Source organism: Trachurus trachurus, assembly GCF_905171665.1.
Source record: "Trachurus trachurus genome assembly, chromosome: 7".
Lineage (NCBI taxonomy): Eukaryota > Metazoa > Chordata > Actinopteri > Carangiformes > Carangidae > Trachurus > Trachurus trachurus.
In genome coordinates, this window is record NC_139901.1 from 948,169 (window position 1) to 974,413 (window position 26,245).

Below are 26,245 nucleotides of genomic sequence, written 5' to 3' on the forward strand. Positions count from 1 at the left end.
ATGCTCTTATAGATACTATCAACATTATTGTGTAATGGGATATGTTCACTAACTAATCTGGTCACTGCTCTGTGTGTGCACAGCGGCAGTTTGATCCACGCCCCCGTCTCTTCACACTCACACCATCGTAACGCAACATGCAAACAGGAAACAAACGCAAACAACAGATGACAAAGTTCCAAATGAGAAGAATTAATTACATACAGTATCTAAATATATGGAAAGAAAGCGGTGTGGCTGCCGACGCCCTCGGTCACACCTCGATGCCCTTCACGGCCTGATTGATGGACTCCAGCAGGGCCCGGTTCTCTGGGTTCTGATAGCAGTCTTTGTTCGTAAACATGTGGGTCAGGGTGTCCACGTAGCTGTCCAAGTTCTGCTCGGACAGCGGCTCCTGCTGAACACACACAGACACACACACACACAAGGTATTTCTGTCTAGTGGACTCAAGGAAGAACAGAGGAGCAGTGTTTCTGTGAGGACCCTCCAAATATGTCTGTCTTACTGATTATGTTTTACTCTACATTTACTTTTTCTTCCTCTTACTGTATGTGTGATAATAACACTCCATTTGTATAGCCCCAAACTATGTTAGAAAGTGCATCTTTTTCACATTCCTATCAGATGCACTGCAGTTGAACATCGAGCCATCACCACAAATACGTAGCTGTTTTTGACACTCCAGGAAAAGAAATGAAGATGAATTCAATACAAGAGAATGTCATTTCCTTTGCATCCCTGGCTGCTCGTCGTCAAATTCTTGTGAAAAGATCCTTCACCCCCTTCAAATGAATCCTTGCTTAAAGACCTGATGACATTTCTGAAATTAGAAAAGGTCAAATTGGCTCTCCGTGGATCCACTGAGAAATTCTCTAAACACTGGCAACCTCTCATATCACAGCTTGAAAATCAAATGTATTCCACTAGATGAATACAAGAGGCTGTTCCTATTGAACAACTTTACTTTTGCTACTGTGGATTCTCTCTTGCTCTATGTATGTACATGTGTGTGTTGATTTGTATATGTGTAATTTTGACACAGTTACATGGATAAATGATTCAGGAACTTTTTTTCTCTATTTACATTTTTTTCTTTTAATTATTATTTAGTTACTTTATTCTTAGAATTAAAGAAAATTGCATATAAGTGTATATATATATATATGTTTATACATTATATATATATATTATATATATTTCATTTAATCACTTTTTTCATATATTTCATATACATTTGTTGGTACTTTATTTGTTTGTAAGGGTAACATTGGGTGGGTGGGTGTGTGGGTGGGTGGGGGAACACTTGTGCGCTACTGACATGTAAAGTCAATTTTGTGAATCAAAGTGGAAGTAAAAAAAACAAAAGTGCGTCACGATTTGCGAGGACAACAAGGTATAAAAACACAAAGATGAAATGAAGCAGATAAACATTAAACATCTGTGTCCTTTAGTTTTTAAAGTGACTCTATATAACTCTTTTTCCTGAAAGTGACGGTCTTTTAATGATGTTCACATCATTGGCTGGAACAGAGAGAACACAGCGCCCCCTGCTGGCCGGGCCATGCACCACCTGCTCTCCCTCTCACCAGAACAACAACCTGAGTCACAGCAACGTCTACACCTCTGCTCTGGTGACAAGAAGCTGCTGCCTCACTCTTCTCAGTCAGAGGACACCACACAAGACAGGATGCAAGGACCACACTGAAATCACCTTCTAGTCAGTCATGTCTGACTGGTTGTGTGTGTCAACAGATGCACGTTTAGCTCTGTCCTTGAGTGGGGCTCAATTAAAGACTGGTATTTACAGTTAACAGTACTGTAAAAGGAAATGACTCTACACAACCAGAGAGCGAAACCCCCAGCTCTTCCACAGTTGGCTTTAAAGGGATAATAGCATTTTTTAAAGTGGGGTTGTATGATCTACAAATAGCCCCTAAGTACTTTAATTGCAGTAGAAGACTCTCTGCACTCCTCCCGTTAGCAACGCCAGCCCATAGCCCTGCCCAGAGATTTACAACATACATTGTTGTGAATGGACCCAAAGAAACGGCCTATTTTCACGGCCTAAAAGAGGTTTTACATGAAAAAAATACACAGTTCCATTGTTCGCTATAATATAATTTTTTCCAGCCCCTCAAAGTGCAGGAAAAACACAGTTTTTATTTGGACCTAACCAACTCACGTATCCCTCCACCCAGGCGCCCGCCGATCAGCAGTTGGTTAGGTCCAAATAAAAACTGTGTTTTTTTCCTGCACTTTGAAGGGCTGGAAAAAATTATATTATAGCGAACAATGGAACTGTGTTTTTTTTTTTTCAGGTAAAACCTCTTTTAGGCCACGAAAATAGGCCGTTTCTTTTGGTCTGTTCACAACACTGTATGTTGTAAATCTCTGGGCAGGGCTATGGGCTGGCGTTGCTAACGGGAGGAGTGCAGAGAGTCTTCTACTGCAATTAAAGTACTTAGGGGCTATTTGTAGATCATACAACCCCACTTTTTAAAAAAAATGCTACTATCCCTTTAATGGTGCAGTGGAAACAGTCATCAGATTCCTGCCTGAGGATCACAGGCTGGTAACTGCAAATCACAGGCTAAGTCATGAAGGGAACAAAAGGAACAAAATAGACTTAGCGTTTTTCACTTTTGTTTTAATTTGGATTGGATTCTTCTCTGAAGGAGGGTCTGATTAACGGGGCTGAGTAAATGCTGAGTGTGAGATTCACTGTGTTTATCAGAAACTGTGGACAAGTGAAGGAAATAGATCCAAGCATCATGCATGTACAAGAGCTAAACCCAACAGCAACCCCCTCTAGAGCAGTGGTTTTCAAACTGTTTTAAATCAAGGACCCCTAAATTGACAGAAATTAGACCACAGAACCCCATTGGACAAAATGTTGAAGCAAACACCAGAAATACACAAATATTTGTTCTGAGACTGAAGAACGCTACTTTTTTAAGTCAATGTATGTACGTTCAAATTAGGGCCAATGGTGTGAATTAGTGGTAAAAATCCTCAAAAAAATAAAGATTCCTAAAAAAAAAAAGTTGTTAAAAAAATTCTAGAAGAAACTGGTAAAATTTCTCAAAAAAGTAAAAAAAAAAATCTAGAAAAAGTGGTAAAATTCCCCCCCAAAATAAACAGATAAATAAATAATAATTAAAAAAGTGGTTTAAATTTCTCAAAAAACTGGTAGTGTAATATTAAGGTAAAATTTCAAGAACCCCCCCCCCCCCCCCGAAGCCTCTCGACGTCACTTTAAGAACCATCGTCCTAGAGGGTGAAGCCTCCCGGAAATGGGAAGATTCCAGGGATATTCCAGGTGTGTAGGAGTGGGGGTGGGGTAGACTCACCATGGTGGGCAGGCGGATGTTGGTCAGGCTGCGGATCAGGGCCTGACTCAGACCGGACAGCTCAAGGAACAAAGCCTCGTTCCTCTCCTCGATCTGCTTGTTCTCCTCCTCCATGCTCTTCAGGTTCTTCTCCATTGAAGTGATCTAAAGGCCAAACAGACGCAGCGGTTCAGAACAGGCAGCGTCTGCTGGATGAGCCTCCTCTCCTCTCCTCTCCTCTCCTCTCCTCTCCTCTCCTCTCCTCTCCTCTCCTCTCCGTGCACCGAGCCGGCCGGCTGAGCTCACCTGAGTGTGCAGGTTCATCATGTCGGTCTCCATCTCTGAGTTGGACTCGCTCAGCTCGTTGATCTCCTTGTTGAGCTGCTTGATGTCCTCATCGTTGTCCAGAACTGTGTGAACGCGCACGGCAAAACACAAGAGTCAACACCGCTAGCTGATCCTATTACGTCTCTGAGACGTTTGACGTTGAGACATTTACTGTGATGTTGTCCCTAGCAACCATGAAGGCCCGGGTGTGTACGTGAGCAGACGTGTCTCTTACCGTCGCTGGCTCTGAACTTTGCGGTGATGTACTCGTCTCCAGGCAACTTGGCTCTCTTCTTGTTGGCCGACGCTCTGGGACAACCTGACAGACTGAGAGGAGCAGCTCATCACTATCACTGTCAAAGACTGTAGCACCACATTATGTAATAATGTCATCAATTTGTACCTCATGATGTAATAACACCACATTTTGTATTAATCTGCCACATTTTATAATAAAATTCTTGAACGCAATATGTAATAAGCTTTGCCACATTTTGTAATAAGTTGTTACATATTGCATCAGATGTTTGTCAAAGGAGGGAACCCTAACCCCTAAAAGCAGCACATCAGTGCAGGCGCTTTCAAAGAGTTCATTCTCAGAAACAAGAGTTAAAAGCTCCTTAAATTCATTTAGAAACAATTATAGTAATTCATTGATGTTAAAAATAAGAAATTTACTCTTTCTTTTATTTTTACTTAAAGGGACAACGAGGACTTTCTCCATCGGCAGAACGAAAAATTCCGCGACAATAAAAAAGTCTCATATTAATGTGGATGAATCTACGCTACCCACACTTGTTAATGGGCCATTTTCTATAAATATATCGTTTTGTCTCTATCGTTATTTTGTTATTATTAGTGGTGGCGGAAACGCTGCGTTTCCTTACTTTCGGTTTCGTGGCGAGTCATGAGAATAACGCCGCTGAATCGCAGTTTATGGTCAGAACTACGACGGTATGTGATCGTCTTCCAACCTCTGACTTTAATTCTTGATGAATGAAAACATGAGTCTGTCTTGCGCCGGTCAAAGAATTTCACGGTGCGGAGGCTCATAAATGTAGTGTGAAAACACTTCGCTTTTCCAAAACTCCTCATTGTCCCTTTAAAGTACATTTAAAAGCATGTACTTTTGGATACTTAAGTACCTTTAAAAGCAAGTACTTTTTTACTCTTACTGGAGTAACATGTGGACTGAGCTACTTTTACTTGTAAATTTTGACCAGTAGTATTTGTACTCTTACTCAAGTACTGGGGTGGAGTACTCTGTCCATCTCTGGTTTAGACAAACTCTAACAGGAAGTCTGCACCCACTCATCATCATCAGCTGACTCCAGGTGTTCAGTAACCAATCAGATCTTGCTACAGTAGATCTCACATTTCCTGTGATGACCTCCTCCAGTCTCTCTATCCAGTCCACCTGAGTCTAGACCTGGGGGAGACCTGGGTTTTGTGGATGTCTCACAAAGCCTGCTGTGAGAGTCCCAGGAAATGTTTTTTTTTTAGAACTGAAGAAGCCTTTTAGAGAGATGAAATGTCCAGTTGCCTTTGATTTTAGCACTTAACGACTACCGAAGGAGATGAGCTGCATCTGTATGAACCAATCACAAATGAATGGACCAGGACTGACTTGTGAAGAGTCAACTGGGCGTCTTCCAGGGGAAACTATAGAGATAAGGATAAGTGGTCATTCACCTCCAGCTCTGACCTGATGGACCACTGAAGCTCAACGGTTACAGTCAAGTCTGTGCAGTCACACCTTGGGGGGGGATTGTTTATGGGGGGGCGGGGGGCTTAATGATACACTTAAAAGAACAGTTCACCCTAAATTCAAATTGCTGGGAGAAGTTTCAGTGGCTTCTCTGAGTTACAGGGGGTCTCGGCGTAGCAGTGCATGTCCATATAACGGTTGCAAATGGATACCAACTGTCTTCGTAACAACAAGACACACCAAAAAACATCCAAATACCTCCATGCTGCTCGTATGTAATGTCTCGTCCAATTTGGACAGACCAGGAAGAGGAGCTTCCGCTACAAAACAAGCTTGAAATATAGACTTATTTAACTTTTTTCGGGACAATTTCGCATTTCGGGGCTTCAATACAAGACGGACATTACGTACGAGCAGCATGGAGGTATTTGGATGTTTTTTGGTGTGTCTTTTTGTTACGAAGACAGTTGGTATCCATTTGCAACCGTCATATGGACATGAACTGCTACGCCGAGACCCCCTGTAACTCAGAGAAGCCACGGAGGACTCTGAAACTTCTCCCAGCCCTTAGTCCACATGAGGGTGAGTAGATGAGTGCAATTTGAATTTTGGGTGAACTATCCCTTTAATGAATGTACTGTGAGATACGGCTGTGAACTGAGTTGCTCTCTGCTCTGATACCTGCGGTGAGTCAGGAAACTGCCGTTGGCATGGCCGGAGCCGTCGCAGCCCGGCGTGGGGCAGGTGGGGCCCTCGGTCTTGAAGGCCTTCCAGGAGAAGGGGGTTCCGTTGAGAAGACCCTCCTTCTGCCGACGTGCTGCCAGCGGACAGCCGTAGGCACTGCGATGAGTGGCGTACTTCCCACTGATGTGGCCCAGACTGTCGCAGCCCGGGACCGGACACCTGGAGACAGGAAACACTGGTTTGACACACTGATGGAGAGAGAGAGGAGGAGGAGGAGCAACAGATGGACCCCAGACACCAGATCTGGTCCTCCAGGTTCAGAATTTAATCGGAAGCCACTTCTAAACATCCCAGAAAAGATCTAATAATAGGATTAAAGCAGAAGTAAGCGGAATGTTTGTGTTACAGTTTTTCTCTATTGGTTTGGCTCAATTCTTGAAACAGAAATTACATTCTCAAAATAACATGGACAAATCTCCAAACCACCTTGCAAATGTTCACAACAGAATGGCATTTCTCATTGATTTCATCAAATTGCAAATGTCTTAGTACATGTCTCAAGTGTCTTAGTGCATCTTTGCAAATGGTTATGTACAAGTACCCTAGAGTTAGCACAGTGAGCATACATTTAGCACATTTTCCAAATGAATAGATCTTGCTGATCTAAGCTGATTAGTTGATTCTCAGTCTAATGGTTGCTCTCTCCAAAACATGTCAGCATGATTTCACTGTGTAAATCATCATATGCACAATAGTCTGTTCAACTGTCAAAATTTGTCAACATACTGTAGGCTAATACCATGAAAACCATATGAATTTCTTGCAGCATTTCATAAATTCATGACAGTAATTGACAGTCAGGTGAAATTAGAACTTGACTAACGAAGGAGGAGTTCCTACATCTCAGATGACCAATCAATCAGCTGTTTAGCTACCTGACTGGTGCTGTCTATGATTGTGAATGCTGCCAAACGCGTATATATAGAGCTTGGCTAGGGCCTGTACCTTTTGCAGTATAAACATGGAGGTACCTGGCCAAGAAAATTGTCATGAGCAACTCCCTGCTCAAGGAAGAGGAAGAGGAGGAAGAAGAAGAAGAGGAGGAGGAGTGCAGATGCGTGGTGGAATAGGCGGAAGAGGCCGAGGAGCAAGAAGACACAGAGTTGTGCCTGATGAAATTATGTAGGCTATATGTGAATAAAAATGGTTACAATTTCCTTGGCAATATGAGTGCAGTGTGTGTGATGTCAAACTTTGGAGGCTGCTCTTACTGTAAAGTCCTTTTCTTAGGTTTTATAGCTACGTCTCTGCCATAGTGACAAAACATCTAAGCATTTTGACTTGCAGTGCTCACAGAATGCCACAGGGATGATGCATTTTGGGGGCACTGACTACTTACGGTACATGAGAAAGAAGTTTGGTTTTGACACATAAGTAAACTGTTTTGGGAGAGATATGAGGTTCTGCAGCTCATCCATGGTGTTATGCTGAACCATCCAGTTTATTTTTGGTAAAAGCACTAAGTGAATGCAAATGAGCCAAAAGCAATTGAGAAAGATCTTTGCCATTTTGATGGTACTGACACTGTACATGGTAAAGGAATCTAGTTTTGAAGCATGTGTGAACAGTTTTGGGAGAGATATGCGCTTTTGCTAGTGAGCTGTAATGTTGTGCAGAACTGTAAGACTGTTTGGCCAAATGGTCTTATAGTTTTAAGAATGTAATTTCTGTTTCAAGAAATGAGCCAAACCAACAGAGAAAAACTGTAATATAAGTCTTAAATAGTTATATCTTCCGACAGCAATCACTTATATAGAGTGTTTGGTCTGAAACACGGGTCTGTCAGTCACTCTGCTCTGCTGTAAGCCGAGGAGAAAACTTTCCTTGTATCCTACAACCTTTATCCAATGAGGAGAGAGAACGGCATAAAGGGGCTGTGTGTGCAGCCAAGGGATGCGCGTGAATGTGGTGACGTAGGGACGAGGGCGGGGACTGCTAACTCCATCAGCTGACAGGAAGTTAGCCAAAACCACCGGATCGCTTACTTCTGCTTTAAATATAATACAGGATATGAATCTGTTTTGTTATTACACTGAAATGCTCTTGTATAGGAAATACAAATATATTTGGTTGGAGCTTAAAGGGATAGTTCCTATCACCATAATCTCTATAGTCACAGCAGTAGGTTCATTACCTTTAATTGTCAGTGCAAGCTGTTTTTAGATCGTCGTTTTTAGATAGTCTTGAAAGAACTACTTTAGAACTTCCTTACTGTCCTACCAGAGCACTCCGCTCCCAGAACGCAGGTCTGTTAGTGACTCCCAGTATCTCTAGAAACAGACTGGGAGGTAGAGCCTTCAGTTACCGGGCTCCTTTACTGTGGAACCAGCTCTCTCCATGGGTCAGAGAGGCAGACACTCTAACTACATTTAATTCTAGACTTAAGACCTTCCTTTATGACAGGGCTTTTAGTTAGGGCTGGTTCAGGTAGCTCTGAACCATTTTATAGCTACGCTGCTATAGGCTTAGACTGCTGGGGGACACATCTGGTTACATGGAGCCCTCTCCTCTCCTCTCCTCTCCTCTCCTCTCCTCTCCTCTCCCCTCCTCCCCTCCTCTCCTCTCCTCTCCTCTCCCCTCCCCTCCCCTACCCTCCCCTCCTTTCCCATGGACCAGTCTGCCATCCAGTCCTCCCATCGAGCTGGCCAGCTCTCCCTGCCCCCCCCCCTCACCAGAGACTGCCTTCATCAACTCTTGCTAACATTTCCATATTTCGCACATTCTGTAACATAAACTGTAAACTGTCTTGTCTGTAACAACATCTATGTCATGTCTGTCCGTCCTGGGTGAGGGATCCCTCCTCTGTTGCTCACCCTGAGCTTTCTCCGATTTTTTCCCTGTTAAAAAGGGTTTTCCATGGAGTTTTTCCTCAGTCGATGTGAGGGTCTAAGGACAGAGGATGTTGTTATGATGTCATGTGAAGCCCTTTGAGACTAACTGTTTGTAAAAATGGGCTATACAAATAAAATTGCCTTGCCTTGCCTTGCCTTACCTTGCCTAGATCAGCAGGGCAGAGACGTGAGCTGCTCAGTGAACATAATGGTACAGGTCCCCTGTCCCTCATCAAACTAAATACACAATCCAACTCCAAAACGCTCTAGTGGACAAGTTGTGACCTGCACATTCACCATGCTATGAAATAATAACGTATAATTATGTAACATTACAACACATGCAGCAAATACTTTGAACTACTTGCACTTTTGAAATCCCTCCACCCAGCAGCCGTGTCTGGGATGTAGTTCTGGTTGCATTTGCCTCTAAAACAACTCTGTCTGGTAACGTTCTGTTATTATCTCATAGCGTGGTGAATGTGCAGGTCACAACTTGTCCACCAGAGCGTTTTGGAGTTGTTGGATTGTGTATTTGATGAGTTTGATGGGGGACAGGGCACCTGTACCGTTCACCTCCATTGTGTTCACTGAGCAGCTCACGTCTCTGCCCCGCTGATCTCAAAACAACATGCACCGATAATTAAAGGTAATGAACCTACTGCTGTGACTATAGGGGTTATGGCAATAGGAGAATTTGCCAAAATGTTTAACTATCCCTTTAAGGTTGTGGATGAACATTCATATTGATGCCATTGAATATTTTCAGTCTATAATATGAGACAATCTGTCTTCCAGCTCCTGTTGCTCACCTCAGCAGCTCTGAGTCCTCCTTGTCGTCCTTGGTGGGCACTGATTTGATCCCGCTCTTCTTGGCTCTGGGACACCCAGACAGACTGACAGAGAGGGACAGAGAGGTGAGACACAGCATCCATCAGCAAAGAGGGTGATGGTGGAGCAGGTAGAGGTGGAGGAGGAAGAGGAGGAGGAGGAGGAGGAGGAGGAGGAGGAGGAGGAGGAGGAGGAGGAGGAGGAGGAGGAGGAGGAGAGCTCCTACCTTCTATGTGAAGCATAGTTCCCGGTGATGTGTCCTGATCCGTCACAGCCCGGAGTGGGACACCTGAGGCACAGACACTCTGTCAATCTCCAGGCTGAAACCAGCTTCTCTAACCTTAACCTGTATACACTGAGTGTGTGGACACCGTGTCCACCCTGGGACATCGTGCTGCCACACTGCAGCAGGGCTCTTTGCAAACAGCTGGATGTTCTCATGAAGAACCCAGCAACAGGAAGTAATACAGTACAATACAATACAATATTTCACCGTTTCCAATCTGTTGAGTTTTATGAATCATAATAGCAAATCGACCAGAACATGACTGTCCCGATACAAGCTGAAATCTAAAATTACACATTCATATAAGTGTCTAAATTTACATGATGTTAATATTAAATGATACAAAAACTGTCAAAATAAAAGTAATTGAAAACCAGAATTGTGAAACCTGGCAAAATTATAATGATAATAATCTCTAAAAGGTCCCATATTTCACACTTCTGTTGTGATTTATTTGAAGTGTTGATCCATGAGCAGATATGTTTTTGTTTTAAGTCTCATCTCTCAGACTTCTCTCTGGAGCTCAACAGGTCAGTGAACCAATCAGAGGAGAGGAGGCTCTGAGTCGCCCCCTGTTTCTGAGTGATCAAATAAAAATAGAGCAGATTTCAGGTAAAACCAAATCCTGTAGGGTCCGGGTGGGCGGGGCTTGGGGCGGGGCTGAGAGCAGTGACTGGTTTGTTGTGACATCACAAAGTCACAGACGTCCTGATGGCTCAGTTTCTGAATACAGGCTTCTCTGTGGACTGCAGCTTTGATACTTTAACAGTATAAATATAGAACCTAGACCTGATCTGTAATCAAAGAACATATTTATTTGTACCGTATCAGGGCTGATGAACAGAAAGCTGTATAAGAGGCTAGATATAAAGGCTGTGGTGGTGTTTGTAGTGTGTGGGAGCAGAGCAGGGACAGAGCTGAACATGAGAAGACAGAGACAGAGGCAGACATACTTCAGTTCAGCTGTGTGGGCAGCCATGAGGGTCCGAAGTGATTTATCAGCAAGAGGACAGCCAGACAGACTGGAAGATACAGAGAGAGAGAGAGAGACTGTCAGGAAACCAGAGACCTGAACCTGAACTAGACCAAGGAGCAAGAACTTGAACTGGACTACAGAGCCAGGACCTGAACTGACTACAGAACCTGAACTGATTGCAGAGCCAGGACAATAATGCACTACAGAACCAGAGCCTGAACATGGCTACAGAGCCAGGACAGAACTGGACTACAGAGCCAGGACAGAACTGGACTACAGAGCCAGGACAGATCTGGACTACAGAGCCAGGACAGAACTGGACTACAGAGCCAGGGCTGATCTCTACAGAAAAGAAATAGTGGAAAAAATATAAAGAATGAATATGTGTGTGTCTGAGGTAACAGGGGAAAACATGGGATAACAGGGAGTAACAGGCTGACAGCTGGAGGTAACTGGGGGTAACAGGGGTAAGATGGGGAACAGTGGGCAACAGGGACTGACAGGGGGGAGGGGGACGTGGTTTGACCACAGTCTGAAAACTCCTCATCTCCAAGTCCTGAGAGCAGCCCTCACCTTCGATGTGATGCGTAGTTTCCAGTGATGTGTCCACTGCCGTCACAGCCGGGGGTGGGACATCTAGGAGCAGGACATGGTGCTCATATCAAATACAACTTCATATCAGGCTTGTAATGCTGTTTCTGTCCCTGTGTGTCACAGTGTTTACAATATTTACAAAGAGATCACTGTTTATTATTCGGACTGATGGGTGTGTCAGTCCATCTGAACGCTGTTTCATGGTTCTACAGCAGGGCTGTCAGACTCATTTTAGTTCAGGGGCCTCACAGAGCGCAGTGTGATCTCAAGTGGGCTGGACCAGTCAAATATCAGCATAATAACCTATACATGAGGAGAACTGTAAATATTCCCTTTGTTTTACTCCTTGTTATGATGAATAGTGGTTTCTGTACGCACTTTGGGTATCGGGTATCAATAGAAAAGCGCTATATTAATGTAAACCATTATTATTATTATTAAAGGGACAACGAGGAGTTTCTCCATCGGCAGAACAAAAAATTCCGCGACAATAAAAAAGTCTCATATTAATGTGGATGAATCTCCGCTACCCACACTTGTTAATGGGCCATTTTCGATAAATATATGGTTTTGTCTCTATCGTTATTTTGTTATTATTAGTGGTGGTGGAAATGCTGGGCGAGCCGACCAGCGTTTCCTTACTTTCGGTTTCGTGGCGAGTCATGAGAATAACGCCGCTGAATCGCAGTTTATGGTGGGAACTACGACGGTATGTGATCGTCTTCCAACCTCTGACTTTAATTCTTGATGAATGAAAACATGAGTCTGTCTTGCGCCGGTCAAAGAATTTCACGGTGCGCGGAGGCTCATAAATGTAGTGTGAAAACGCTTCCCTTTTCCAAAACTCCTCGTTGTCCCTTTAACCTACATTTTTTTGAGAACAATACTTTTGCAATTTCAACAATGTTATGTCTCTCCTGGCTTCTATGTGATTTTCACACTTGGCAAAATCATGCGGCAGGCCAGATTACACCCTCTGGCGGGCCGGTTTTGACCCGCGGGCCATATGTTTTACAGTGATGAGCTGACAGAGTGAGAGGAGTAGTGGAAGCGTGGTGTCTCAGTGTGAAGGGTGGGACTTACACCAGAACCTCTTTTTTGCTGTCTTTGGGCTGAAACTTGACCTTGAAGCTGCTGGTGGTGACCTCGCCGGGGTACTTCCTGTCCTCCAGGTTCTCCTGGTCCTCCTCCTCCCCGTCAGACGAGGTGTAGGAGGGGGCCGCGTTCTCCACCTGAACAAAGGTGAGAAAACAGGTGAGCATGATGGCATCATTATCATCATCATCATCATCATCACTGGACCTCCTGGTCTGGTTGTGGACTTTACCTCCTCGTGGTCCTCCTCCTTGACTCCACTGGGCTTGGTGAAGTCCAGTGGCCCCTCCCACTCTGGCTGAGTGTGGCCCTGAGACAAAGTGGCTCCAACGTGTTGGGAGGATGAAGACGAGGATGATGAAGGCTCTGGAGACTGCATGCCCTCCCTCTTAGTCTTCTTCATGCTGAGGTCCAAGGTGCCGTTCTCATCCACCTCGATGTCCGACTCCTACGGAGTTCACACAGAGACGGTGAGTGTGTGTGTGTGTGTGTGTGTGTGTGTGTGTGTTTGTGTGTTTGTGTGTGTGTGTGTGTGTGTGTGTGTGTGTGTGTGTGTGTGTGTGTGTGTGTGTGTGTGTGTGTGTGTGTGTGTACCTTGGGGCAGGGCTCCCGGGGCTTGGTGCTGAGGCTCTCTGGTCTCTCCCAGCAGCGGGTGGACAGGTTGAGGATAGCTGTGGCTGCCATGTGGGCTGCCTCTGCGTCTTGGCTGTAGTCATAACCACTGGAGGATGAGGAGCTCTTGGAGAATCCTCCAGACACACTGTGCTTGGGGGAGGAGGCCTTAGGGAATGATTTAGCTGTGGGGGAGGAGCAGGGAGGTTATAGGAACAGGAACAGGAGCAGTTTGTATCTTTGTATACCAGAGGAATCGTGCCTGTGTTTACCTGGAAGCTGATGATCAGAGCCTGGTGGAGAGAGGGTTTGACTTTTTATTTATGTATAATATTTATATATGTGCAGTAATTAAATCAAATGCTTCTGCATTTTATATGTGAATAATCATCCCAATGAAGATCATATTTTTATGCTCTTCACTGGATGATGCAGGAGACAGGTTTATAACAGTAGAAGAAGGGGATGAATGATGTGTCTCTTACTTTTGAAGGCTTTGGGTGATGTTTCAGCAGTGCCGGGCGTCTTTGGGATCAGCATACGCTTTCCAAACACCTGGACATCAAAGCTTGCATAGTCAAACGACACCTTGGAGTATTTCTCCAGCTCCTTGGCCAGGTTAGCTCGCGGTGTGGTGGTCACCGTGTTGGGTCGGAAGCTGCCGTACTGAGGGATCTCCAGCTGTTTCACAAAACACATGGGCCTGGAGAAACAGCCATGAGTCAGGTTTGATCCATGCAGCCCAACGGGTTCAAAACAAGAAGAAAAAGCACAATCATGTCTGACCTGAGTACTCTATCAGAGTTGGAGGAAGGTTCACTGGCTGAGGGCTGGAGGAGAACCTGCTTGTCCTGGGTCTTGTTGAGTTTATTAGCTGCTGCGATGGGACAGCCGGACAGACTGAGAGGAGGGACACGGCCAAGATGAAGACATCAACATTCAGACAGACAGGTTGGAATATGTATAGAGGTCTGCAGACAGTGTAAGTATGTGTTAGTGGTATTAGATGAGGTTGGTTCATCTCTTATGTTTGTCTCTGATTAAAGGGATAGTTCAACATTTTGGCAAATTGGCCCATTGCCATAATCCCTATAGTCATAGCAGTAGGTTCGTTACCTTTAATTGTCGGTGCAAGCTATTTTTAGAACGGCGGAGCAGAGCTGTGAGCTGCTCAGAGCTACGCTAGAAAGAAAGAAAGAAATCCCATGAGCCTCCGTAGTGTAGCTCTGAACAGCTCACAGCTCTGCTCCGCCGTTCTAAAAACAGCTTGCACCGACAATTAAAGGTAACGAAACCTTTGACTATAGGGATTATGGCAATGGGCCTATTTGCCAAAATGTTGAACTATCCCTTTAAGAATTTCAAGTTTTTTTTGTTGTGCGTGTTTGTGTGTGTCCTTGGGTGTTGTAATGACCTGCGGTGTGTGTTGCGGTTGCTGTTGACGTGACCTTGGCCTGTGCAGCCAGGAGTCGGACACTTCAGGACGTTCTCATGCATGGCCAGGACTACAGACAGACAGACTCAGGTCAGTGAGTTTAGTTCACTGATGGGTTCATATCACCCACAGTGGAAAGAAGCAGTAGCTGAAAAAGCAGTAATATTAATGACAGTAGTGGTATTAGTTGTTTCTAAAGTAGAACCAGTAGAAATAATGATGGAAGAGAAAATAGAAACAAGACCTAAGCAGACCTTTTACTCTCAAAGCTGTTAAACATCTCACTAAACAAAGAGTTAGTGTCAGAGCTCAGGAGCTGCTCAGGAGAGCCCGTCCATCTACCAGCGGGGTACTCACTCTCTGGAGGGATCCGGTCTTTGTGAGGACATCCAGACAGGCTGCGATGGTGAGGGTACAGACCGGTCACGTGACCCGTCCCGTCACACCCCGGGGTAGGACACTTGACTTCCTTCTTCTCTGAATACAGGAGGGTGTGATTGAGATGGAGAGAGAGAAGAGATGAAAACACATCAGTAAGTAAGAAGAAGGAACGAGGAAGCCCCTATCCTAACACAAAGATGACTGGACTGGTGTGGACGGTGTAGATCAGTGGTTTTCCAAAGAATAATAAATAATGCGAAGCCTGCGGAGCTCGTTCAGGCAGACGACTCAAGCTGCGCCTATCCTGATCAGCTGATCAGTCACATGCTTTCCTCATCCAACTATTAAAACTACTTATTTAAAGGGATAGTAGCATTTTTTTAAAGTGGGGTTGTATGATCTACAAATAGCCCCTAAGTACTTTAATTGCAGTAGAAGACTCTCTGCACTCCTCCCGTTAGCAACACCAGCCCATAGCCCTGCCCAGAGATTTACAACATACAGTGTTGTGAACAGACCCAAAGAAACGGCCTATTTTCACGGCCTAAAAGAGGTTTTACCTGAAAAAAAAAATACACAGTTCCATTGTTCGCTATAATATAATTTTTTCCAGCCCTTCAAAGTGCAGGAAAAACACAGTTTTTATTTGGACCTAACAAACTCACGTATCCCTCCGCCCAGGGGTTAGCGCCCGCCGATCAGCAGTTGGTTAGCTCCAAATAAAAACTGTGTTTTTCCTGCACTTTGAAGGGCTGGAAAAAATTATATTATAGCGAACAATGGAACTGTGTATTTTTTTTCAGGTAAATCCTCTTTTAGGCCGTGAAAATAGGCCGTTTCTTTGGGTCTGTTCACAACACTGTATGTTGTAAATCTCTGGGCAGGGCTATTATGGGCTGGCGTTGCTAACGGGAGGAGTGCAGAGAGTCTTCTACTGCAATTAAAGTACTTTGGGGCTATTTGTAGATCATACAACCCCACTTTAAAAAAAATGCTACTATCCCTTTAAACTCTCCAGTTTACCTGCTCATCCCTGGTTATGCTGCCACTGCTGCTGCTCTGCTGCTGCTTACATCTCACTGCTGCTGCTGCTGCTGCTGCTGCTCCTGCTGCTTATGAGGTTTTGCAAACCCACCTCTTCCCCAGCATCCACCTGTGGGCTCTGTCTCTATGATCCCCTGCAGGTGTCTGCTTCATTCCCTGTAATGTCCGGCAGCGGATCATTCAGGGAAGGAATAACTTGCTGCAGCCATGCTCAAGGATACCTATGCTATGCTGTGCTTGCCATGCTTACGCTCAATAAATGATTTGTTCTCAGTTCAGAGTTGTCTGACTGAGCTGTAAACATCTGGTCAGCTAAACTCAGGATTGGCTATTAGTATCTACAGCTCTATCATAAGGCACGTGTCTTTCTAGCTAGTTGTCAATTTTTCCTTTAAAAATAACAAATGAATGATTCATGAATACAAATAACAAAAACTGAACATCTGAAATATGACCAGTTCCTGTAACAGAGAGATCTGTGAGATGTGTCTATCTGTCAGGTATTGATCAAACTGATTCTAGTTTCAATACTTATAATAATAATAATAATAATAATAATAATAATAATAATAATAATAATAATAATAATAATAATAATAATAATAATAATAATAATAATAGTATAATGACATATTTTAATTATATGCACCTTAATTAACAAAGTTACAAGGTCCTTCTACGGATAAAATAAATAACACAAAAAGAGAACAATAATGAAGCAAACAACAACAGAACCAAAGAAAAAAATCAAAAGTAAAATCTAAGAAGTTACAATCTGAAAAGTGCTTGTAAGTGTTGTGTCAAATCCTGGTTCCCTGTCCATCTAACTCCAACTCCGCCCCCAGATGTAGCATATGTATTATAGAAGAGAAACACACATTTCAGGACCTCTAACTTGAATCATCAGAACAGACATGTCCTGTCATTTTCAGCCTCCTTTCATATTTAATAGAGGGGGGGCAATACCTGACAGTAATTATTTCAGCTATCAGGATGACAGAGGCTAAAAACAGACTTTTTTCATGAAGAGTGGGAAACAGTTTTGTTTTACAAATGTAAAGAATGTATGTTCCAAAACATGAGCAGCTCTCAGTCATTTTAATTATGTGGAAGTAGCTCAGAGGGAAAAAGGTTGGAGACCCCTGATCTAAGGGTTTAAAAATGTATAAAGGTGAGTTTTTTTTAAAGAAACTTAAAGGGATAGTCCACCCAACATTGAAATTTCACTCACTATCTACTCCCCCTAGTCCTCCGTGGCTTCTCTGAGTTACAGGGGGTCTCGGCGTAGCAGTGCATGTCCATATAACGGTTGCAAATGGATACCAACTGTCTTCGTAACAAAAAGACACACCAAAAAACATCCAAATACCTCCATGCTGCTTGTATGTAATGTCCGTCTTGTATTGAAGCCCCGAAATGCGAAATTGTCCCGAAAAAAATTAAATAACTCTATATTTCAAGCTTGTTTGTAGCGGAAGCTGTGTCTTTTTGTTATGAAGACAGTTGGTATCCATTTGAAACCGTAATATGGACATGCACTGCTACGCCGAGACCCCCTGTAACTCAGAGAAGCCACGGAGGACTCTGAAACTTCTCCCAGCCCTTAGTCCACATGAGGGGGAGTAGATAATGAGTGAAATTTCAATTTTGAGTGAACTATCCCTTTAAATTTGGTTTAATAAGTGATGAGATGCTTTTTTCCAGAGGGGCTCCTCCTCAGCTGGTGCATGCTGGGTAGTTGTTGACAGGGGGCGTACCTTTACTGTAGTGGGCGGTGCGTCGGGCCACGGCGGCGTGCTCAGAGCTCTTACTGGAGGAGCCGTATGGTTGGTACTCCGGGGAGCTCCGGACCTCCTGCCCCCCCTTCACCTCCTCCGCCTTCAGGGCGATGGCCTGCTCCAGCAGCCCCAGGTTCCCCCGCGTCATGTCCCAGTTCTCTGAGTCGTCTGTGACTCCCGAGCCTTCGGAGACGCGGTCCTGCTCGTCTCCTTCCTCTTCCTCATCCTCTTCCTCCTCCTCCTCCTCCTCTTCCTCCTCCTCCTCGTCTTCCTCGTCATCATCCTCCTCAGAGTGGACCTCTATCACCACCGTGGCTGGGGAGGCTTTGCCGAAGTCTCGGTCCTCCTCCTCCTCCTCCTCCACTACCTCTCCTGCTTCCTTACCCTGCCTCTGATCTTCTTCCTCCTCCTCCTCCTCTTCCTCCTCCTCCTCCCTCTCCTCCTGCTCTTCATCCTCCTCCTCTTCCTCAGTCATGGGGGTGTTGACCTTCTCTTCCCTGAGTGACACCTCAGCTTCTGATCCCTGAATGCGAGGACTCATAGTGTAAGGAGTATCCACGTCTTGGTGGACCTCCCTCTCTTCTCCCTCATCTTCTTCCTCTCCTTCTTCCTCCTCTTCCTCCTCCTCCTCCTCGTCCTCGTCCTCTTGCTCCTCTCTCTTTCTCTGCTTCTCTTTGGCCTGGTGGTTGTAATCGCCACTGGAGTACTGGTGATCAGAGTTTTCTTGGCTGATCATCTGTCTTTCCACCTCCCGCTCCTCCACAGTATCCTCCTGTCTTTCTTGCTGCTTTTCCTCCTCCTTGTCTTCTTCCTCCTCCTCCTCCTCCTCTTCTTCTTTTGTCTCTTTCAGCTCTGTAACCCCCTCGTCTTCCTCAGGTTTGTCTGATGGCTGGTCCTGTATCACTAGCTCAGCCTCCTCCTCCTCCTCCTCCTCCTCCTCCACCTCCTCCTCCTCTTCCTCCTGGGCTTCTGTTTCCTCCTGTTGGTGATGGTCGGTGAGTTCGTCCTCCTTCACTTCCTCAGCAGTTTCCTCATGGTTGGTCTTGTCCTTGTCATCTTGAGGTGAAGGACGAGCTGCCGTCTCTGCTGCGTCCTTGTCCTCTGCTGTCTCTGGTGAGCAGTCCGCTGTGGAGTCAAAGTGAAAATGAAAGTTGACAGAAAATAGTGACTGGACCCGTGGCGACACCCTGACCTGGAGTGTGATGGTCCACTCTGGTCCTCCCTCCTCCTGTGACACACCATCCTTTTTCCAAAATGGTGGAAAATGACTTTGCATCTGTACAACAACTGGCTAACTGGCTAGGATTTGCATGACACCACAATATACTAGTACAACATTCTAATCTGTTTAAGTTGATTGCCATAATCCCTATAGTCATAGCAGTAGGTTCATTACCTTTAATTGTTGGTGCAAATTGTTTTTTGATCAGCTGGGCAGAGATACGAGCTGCTCAACTAACGCTACAGAGGCATATGATATTTCCAGGTTTCCCTCATTAAACTCATCAAATACACAATCCAACAACTCCACAACGCTCTGGTGGACAAGTTGTGTCCCGCACATTCACCACGCGATGAGGACGTAATGGAACGTTACAACAGAGTTGTTTTTGAGGCAAATACGTAACCGGAACTACATCCCATACATGGCTGCTCGGCAGAGTGACTTCAGAAGTGCAAGTAGTTCCGAGTATTTGTTTCGTGTGTCGTAATGTTACATAATTAGGGTCCGGGCAGCATCAGCTGCCAGGACCCTATTGTTTTCCTCTTCTTTCTTCTTCTGAGGAAGTACTTCCCATGCATAATCAGTGAAAAAAACTTCACAGAAATGTTCAACCCCATGCCAGATTTACTCAACTCCAAGGACATGTGCCCCCCGGGCACAATAAGCGTTTCAATTTAAAAACTTTGAAAATTTCAACCAAACCAACAGTACATGCTACAGTTTTGCAACTTTCACCAAAATGTCGCCCCAACACTGCTGAAACTTTTGTCCAGATGTTCTCAACTAGTAACACAACACAATAGTCCTGATGGTGGCGTTACAGCATCTAAATGTCAAAACTGTGAAAATAAATTCATAACAGATCAACCATATGTGCTACAGCTTTGCAACTTTCACTTTGCCTAATTTTGTCTATAAAAAAATTGCCCGGCCCCGACCATTGCTGCACAGCAGCTCTAATTATACGTTATTTTTCCATAGTGTGGTGAATGTCCAGGTCACAACTTGTCCACCAGAGTGTTTTGGCAAGGCAAGGCAAGAAAACAGTTTATAACACAGAATGTGAAAAACATGGAAAAGTTAACAAGAGTTGATGGAGGGAGCATGGAGGAGTTGTTGGATTGTGTATTTGATGAGTTTGATGAGGGAGACCTGGAAATATCATATACCTCCGTAGCGTAGCTCTGAGCAGCGTTTCTGCCCCACCGATCAAAAAAATAGCTTGCACCGACAATCAAACCTAACAAACCTACTGCTATGACTATAGGGATTATGGCAATGGGCGAATTTGCCAAAATGTTGAACTATCCCTTTAATATTACCAGCTGAGCATGAGCATATTACCATAGTTGTTGTTGTTAGCATGTTAAGATGCTGGTGTTTGTATTGAGCGCACAAATCCACTGAAAGTGTCACAGAGCAGCTGGTGCTGCTGTGACTCAGACCACTGAAATAGCAAATAGTATACAGAGGCTACAGTCCTCACTGCAGCCGGCCCCGGTTCGAATCCCAAATCTGGTGGCCCTTTGCTGCATGTCATTCCCCCTCTCTCTGCCTTCCCGTTTCCTGTCTCTCTCAACTATGTTATCAATTAAAGACAAAAAGCCCCAAAAATATCCTTTAAAAAAAAAACTTTCATCTTTGACTGACCTTAGAAAAACAGTTGTGCTATAACAATTAGGTTCACCATACGCCTTCCTATGGGCCAGGTTTTCTTTATACTTTAAGATTGATGTATTTCTTGTTTTATTGTTGTTTCATGTACCTCAGATCAGATCCTCACTCCCTGCACAGATTGTCTCATTGTTGTCTGCTGGTCTTTGTCCTGAGTGTCCAGTGTCTCAGCATGTCCTCGTGTTGTTAGTTCCCTGACCTTACCTTTGCCTAGACCTCTGATTTGTTGTCTGTGGTCTCTGTACTGTCCTGGTTTTGTTTCACTCACCTTGTACTGACTCTGATCCGCTATTTGTTTTGTTTTTCTTCTCCTCCTCTTCTTCCTCCTCTTTCTGCTCCTCATCCTCCTCTGCTGCGTCACTGTCAGCAGTGAAGCCGTCATCGGTGGCCTGTTTGGCAGGCTGGTTCCTCCTCTTAGGAGCAGACTGGTTCTCCTCAGCCTCGGCCTCGGCCTCCTCGAGCTTCCTCTTCTTCACGATGGGACATCCCAGTACACTGAGGAGAGCGGGGTGGGTTACTGTAATGCTAATGTCCATCAAACACCACAGTTGATAGTTTGTGTTTGTTTTTTAAGGGATCTTTTCACTGTGAGCTGGAACAGATACTTCTGGACACCAGAGTGGCTTCACTGTGACCTGGTCTGACCTTCACCTCAGTCACGTAGAGGAAACTTAGTCTCATGTATCAAGTTGTCTTTGTTGATCACAGGGATGAAACATGAACAGAGATGTTAACGAGCTCCTTTCAGCATCGTGCTCATCAGATGTTTGAGTGTTTTCTTTTACAGTATAAGCCAAAGTGTCTCTAAGCAACCATCTCCACTCTGGTCCCACTGAGTGGACTACAGCTGTGATATCTCCTGACTCCAGTTAGCTTCTGCTAAAAGGTTTTGCTTCATTTTGTTTGTATTCTACACACAAACATAGAATACAATGAACTAAACAAAGATCAATGGAACTATGGTGCAACTGTCATTAAAGTCCACATTAAATATAGTTGTTTTCACAGACATTCTGATTGTGATCTTGCTTTTGGGCGGCACATCATGAGGTCTTTGCTGTGTGTTCACGCTAATGAACTAACTAGCTGCTGTGCAGAGTGAATCCTACCTTCTGTGTCGTGAGTACCTTCCACTGACGTGGCCTTTGCCATCACATCCGGGAGTGGGACAGCTGCTGCAGGTGCAGTAAACACACAAACACACACTTTATACACACTGGCCCCGCTATACAGTATACACACTGAGAGTGTTCAGCAGAGACATCACATCACCCACCTCAAGTCCTGCTTCATCTCCTGTCCCACAGGTTCTGATGACACTGAGAGTGAAACAGGAAGAGAAATCATCAAACGCAAAAGTGAAAGTCATACCAGAGCTATCTGTGTGTGTGTGTGTGTGTGTGTGTGTGTGTGTGTGTGTGTGTGTGTGTGTGTGTGTGTGTGTGTGTGTGTGTGTGTGTGTGTGTGTGTGTGTGTGTGCTGACCCCGGATGCCTTTGGAGCGGGTGCGTGTTCGTGTCTCTGTAACGTCCTGACTCATCTAAATAAAGAGAACAGACAGATATTAGATAGATAAAACGATAGAACGATAGAACGATAGAGCGATAGATAGATAGATAGATAGATAGATAGATAGATAGATAGATAGATAGATAGATGTACTTTAATTCTAAGGCGTGTCCTCTGTGGTTGAATGGCTCTGCCTTGGTCCACTGCTGAGTCAGTTTCTAGTCTTTGAACTCATTTTCTGTTGATGAAACACAAAACAGCAGCTGCAAATTTACAAGCATCAAGTCTGTTCCTCTGCATTACCATCCAGGACATAAAGCAGTATGACAGATGTGGACATTTATGAAGTAGGGAGCTTCTGATGGTTGCATTGTGGGAGATGTAGGTCCCTGTATCTCTGGGGCTTTACTCATAGGAACTAAATTAAAAGAACACAAATCTAGAGAGGAGACTGTCAGGGCCCGGCCATGTGAAAAGATTATTGTTACTACAGGGTTAAGTCTTTTTTCTAGTATTTTCCTACTGTATGGGTCTAATGGAGAATTTAAGACAGAATTAAGATTTTAAAAAAACAACAAACAACAATGTTAATAATAATGATAATGATAATAATAATAATAATAATAATAATAATAATAATAATAATAATAATAATAATAATAATAATAATAATAATACAGCTCTGTATATAATAATAATAATAATAACAGCTATATAATTTATTTTATTTTATTAAGTGATGCATGACAAGTGGAGAACAACAAAAACATACAAAGACAAAACAAAACAAAAAACAACAATAACAACAACAACTTATTGAAGGGTTAGACAAGACAACAACAAAGAGCTATATAATTTATAATAATATAATCTAACTGTAGTAAACACAAGTATGTTTGTTGTGGTGGCAGGCCAGCTCAGCTCAGGCCGCAGCAGCAGCAGCAGCAGCAGCAGCAGCAGCACAGCTCTGTTTACCTGCTCGGCCTCACTTTAAACGCGTTTCACCGGGCAGAACATGAACACAAAACCAACATGGAGTAAGTTAGGCCTCTGAGGGACGGAGGGACGGGATGTAGGCCGTGCAGCGAGGCCTTCCTCCTTCCTTCCTCCTCCTCTCTACACTGACAAACACAGACAAGACGAGCACCGTCCGTCAACCCTCCGCTCGTCGGTTCATCATCTCACTAACCTGACCGTGTCGACACCGGGCCGCCATTGTAGGGGCCAGAAAGAACGAGTCCCAATAATATCTGGTTAAAGCCTGACACGTTTGACCGATATAAGGACCCAAACCGCGCTGATAAGGCCACGAGCTGAGTGTCGCCGTCCTACCGGTCCCGGTGTGAGCCCCCGTGAGGCCTCAGCGGCCCAGCAGCGGCCCAGCAGCGGCCCAGCACTAACGTTAACGTTAACGTTAACGTTCCCGTTCCACCGACAGCAGCGGAGCTCCGTGCTCTTTGTCAGACATAAAGCCTTACCTTCCTGCCCTCCCCTCCCCCTCCGCTCAGACGGCTTCCAGCTCCGGCTCCAGCTCCACACACACACACCGTTGTTACACCGCTACACAGCACGATGACAGAGACCACGACCACAGTCCACCTCCACACGACAGTAGAGGGTCCGAGGCGGTGTCACGGCGGCGTCAGACTGAGCCCAGCACCCCTCAGCCTTGTTCAGCACCTCGGACAGGTCCAGCCGGATCTTCAGCACCATGGACAGAAGCCCCGCTGCACTGCCTCCTGCAGGAGCGCAGGAGAGCTGCAGGAGGGGCCCGGGCCGGGGGTGGGGGGGCTGCTGGAGGCTGCTGGGGGCGGTGGCAGTAGGAAGTAGGGTAGACCGAGTACGTTTGAGACACTTTTTTCTTTTCCATTTTTGAATATTGCAAAAAAACTATACACTGAAAATAACATAAACATGAGGTGCATTTTTATCATGGTCCCGTCTCAGCCATACCCCATACGTGTAGGCTACAGTTGAGACGGTACCATGGTACAGTTGAGGTAAAGGTACTTTATTTGTCACATATACAGCTAATACAGTGAAATTCTTTCTCTGCATTTAACCCATCCCTGAGGAGCAGTGGGCAGCCACGGTGCAGCGCCCGGGGACCAACTCCAGATTATGAGCCAGTGCCTTTGGTCAGGGGCACTGACTGGAGGATCAGGCTAGCTGGCATGTTTTTTTTTTTTAGAGACACCTATTGTTTGTAAAAACGGGCTATACAAATAAAATTGCCTTGCCTTGCCTTGCCTATTGAAACCCATTGATGATGACTGAACATCAATTGTAAATGCAATAAACTTTTTTAAAAAATGACAGGATATTTCAATATAAATTCATTCCTCTTTATCCAAATTAAAAACAATGGAATATTATTGTATTATTAATATAAATATTATTATATTATAATTATGTAACATAAAATTATAATATTAATAGGCTATAACACTGTTCAGGTATCACAAATATTAGGTTTTCTTTCCATTTTCTTTGTTTTTTTGGTCTTATTATGACTTATAACAATTTAACAGTGATGTGATGTAATAAGTTATGTTTGATGGTCACAAAAGGATAATAAGCTATTCGTTGTGGAAGGGACATGGTAAAGTGACATTCTTACCCTAGTAAAAAGACTTTTGCTGATATCTTTGGACTGGTGATGCTAAAACTCTTCAAATTTACCACAACCAAAGAGAATGATAATATGCATAGCTGAGTAAAAATGGTGGCTCAGCTTTGCAGCGCGGGCAAGATATTAAGGGTGTTTCAACTGTACACATGTCTCAATATACTCACTCCATACTGTAGTAAGTAGGAAGCTGGAGGAGGAGAACTCAGCCTACACACACTGTCCTGCGGTGAAACACAAGCACATAAGGACCCGAGACCCAAAACAGGATTTATGAACAACCGACATGTCAGTTGTAATACGATTTACATTTTGTTGGATTATGCAGTGATATCAAAGGCACTTCTTTTGTTCTTTGGATTTTTAGAAAGTCATTGACACTATTGAGCACAAATTCCATCTGTAGTCCCTCAAGGCTTTTAGTTTTGGTAATGATTTTTGTCAACATTGTATGTTTTACAGAGATATCTATAGGCTAAATAGTTCAGTTACTCATTTCAATGCTTTTAATAGACACGGGATAAAGCGAGGGTTGTCCTATTTCTCTCTTTTATTCGTTTTAGTCTGAAAGTCATTTTCAGTAGGAATATTGTGAAGGACACACGTTTTGAAAGAATATCATCATCTTTACAGTACGGTACTGTACTACAGCATTTTACAAGTAGGAAGCACTTTGACAGTATTGTACACTACAGTAATAATGGTTGATGCAGTACATGTACTGTACATTACTGTAATCTTACTCTGCATCACATAGGATTACAAGACAACCTCACAGAGGTGGAAGAGACTGAGCCCTTTTTACTCTGCTACAAGAACAAGACATTTGTGCGATGGTGATTACAAACAATGGCATAAGGTTGAAAGAGATACAATGTAAGGATGACATTACTGTATCTTTGGGAATATTGAATCTGTTTCAATCGCTACAATTGACAGAGTGATGTAGATGAAAATGTGACTGGAACGTCTGGATGTGCAGGAATGATTTACAGTACTCTGTAGGTTCAGTTACTATGTACTGCAACATTGTTTACGTAAAGTTGTACCCAAAGAGTGTTTCTTATGTTTGTTGTAGATGACTGTAGTGTATTTTTCCCTTGCACAATGCTGTGAACAAATCAGAATTGCAAAGAGCATATGCAGTAGAAATGTGAAACATACATATTCAGTATCTCCACTAAATACAGTAATGTGTAACTTTACTGTAGTTTTCACATGGTTGTACAAGTAGTGT

The 26,245-nt window shown here is 44.1% G+C and overlaps 1 protein-coding gene across 1 annotated transcript; it reads right to left on the bottom strand.

Annotated features, from left to right (window-relative positions):
• Positions 1-253: 253 nt before the first annotated feature.
• On the bottom strand, positions 254-22,410 carry LOC310988892 (myelin transcription factor 1-like; the record flags this gene model as incomplete). The annotated part of the gene is made up of 21 exons (XM_083975696.1): positions 254-397; positions 3,352-3,495; positions 3,637-3,740; positions 3,893-3,984; positions 6,047-6,268; positions 9,753-9,836; positions 9,998-10,060; positions 11,011-11,079; positions 11,607-11,669; positions 12,711-12,859; positions 12,955-13,170; positions 13,317-13,519; positions 13,820-14,037; positions 14,121-14,234; positions 14,749-14,839; positions 15,127-15,246; positions 17,952-18,843; positions 21,198-21,366; positions 21,981-22,046; positions 22,148-22,190; positions 22,356-22,410. 21 exons carry the CDS (start codon positions 22,408-22,410, stop codon positions 254-256), a joined length of 3,321 nt encoding a protein of 1,106 aa, XP_083831822.1.
• Positions 22,411-26,245: the final 3,835 nt, after the last annotated feature.